This window comes from Stegastes partitus, unplaced genomic scaffold (assembly GCF_000690725.1).
Source record: "Stegastes partitus isolate 25-593 unplaced genomic scaffold, Stegastes_partitus-1.0.2 Scaffold1602, whole genome shotgun sequence".
NCBI lineage: Eukaryota > Metazoa > Chordata > Actinopteri > Pomacentridae > Stegastes > Stegastes partitus.
In genome coordinates, this window is record NW_007579333.1 from 235,229 (window position 1) to 236,471 (window position 1,243).

The 1,243-nt window shown below is 47.9% G+C and overlaps 1 protein-coding gene across 1 annotated transcript in view; it reads left to right on the forward strand.

The window, feature by feature from the left end:
• c5 (complement component 5) overlaps positions 1-1,243 on the forward strand; it is a 26,690-nt gene that overhangs the window by 21,064 nt on the left and 4,383 nt on the right. The window contains exons 27-30 of the mRNA XM_008300876.1: positions 28-122; positions 203-355; positions 432-494; positions 581-709. Coding sequence (XP_008299098.1) covers positions 28-122; positions 203-355; positions 432-494; positions 581-709 — 440 coding nt within the window. The remainder of the gene's footprint in view (positions 1-27; positions 123-202; positions 356-431; positions 495-580; positions 710-1,243) is intronic.

Consider the following 1,243-nt stretch of genomic DNA (forward strand, 5'->3'; position numbering starts at 1 on the left):
TCCTGTCTCTGGGCTTTACTACATTGTGTGTTGTGTTAAAGGGGAGGATCCAGTATGCCAACCCCATCCTGTCCTGGCTGACCCAGGACCAGCACTATGGGGAGGGATTTTACTCTGCGCAGGTATGCTCACCTTGAAGCCAGGTGTGGACTACAGGTGTTAGTGTCTCCTAGTCTTCATGGTGACCTCTGACCTCTCTCAGGACACAGCTTTGACTCTGGAGGCGTTGAGGGAGTACAGCAAGGTGGTGTCTCGAGCCGTCCTCAACCAGGACATCAACATCCGCTACAGCTTGAAGGGTTCACTGGACCGAGTCCAACTGAGCCAGAGCCGACCCGTGGCCACGCCCATCCAGGTGAGACAGACACGGGAGACAGGTAAGTCCAGTACAGCTGCTGCTCTGCTGTTTATTAATACGTTTTCTTTCACAGGTAACAAAGAATGATGACATCACCGTGTCCACAGGTTATGGGAGGGGCGTGTCCAATGTGAAGGTGGGTGTGGTCTTATGATGTCATTCATGGATGTTTACCTGAAACTTCCCAGAATTCCTTTTTACCTGCTCTGACTGTGTTTTCAGATGAAGACGGTTTTCTACCAGACCACGGCGTCCACACAGGCCAGGTGTAACTTTGACACCACCATAGAGGTGGCCGGCCCCGGCATCTCCGACAGTAAGTACCAGCACACCTGGATGTCTGAAGGACAGGTGTGCCTGAGCGAACTACATGATGATTTATTAAGTGAAAGATCGACAGAGGACTTCTTACTGCAGCTTCTGATCTTGCACTTCTTTAGCTCTGCACCACACCCCAGACTTCTTCACCTTAATATCTGCTTCTGGACCCCCACCTCGACCCAGAACCTGTTCACTAGGGCTCTGCATCTCTACCTTAAGATACGAATCCAGATACGTGGGTTACCATACAGTCCATTAACAGTACATTTTAATACATTACGATGCGATGAATCTTTGTGTGGTGAAAATAATGAAAGAGAATCGTATCGGGTCAGAACAACGTCATTGTGTTTATTTATGACACACAGACCAGACAGACTGCTGTGAATTAAATATGAGAACACATGAACATGAACCCTTCAGTTTAGTGCAACACATAAACTTAAAACTGAAAACATACACCATGACCTCTGTTCTGATGATTTTATCAACCCAAACTAACCTTCAGCTTACCTAGAACCTTTGCCTGACCTAGAACCTTCACCTGACCTAGAACCTTCGCCT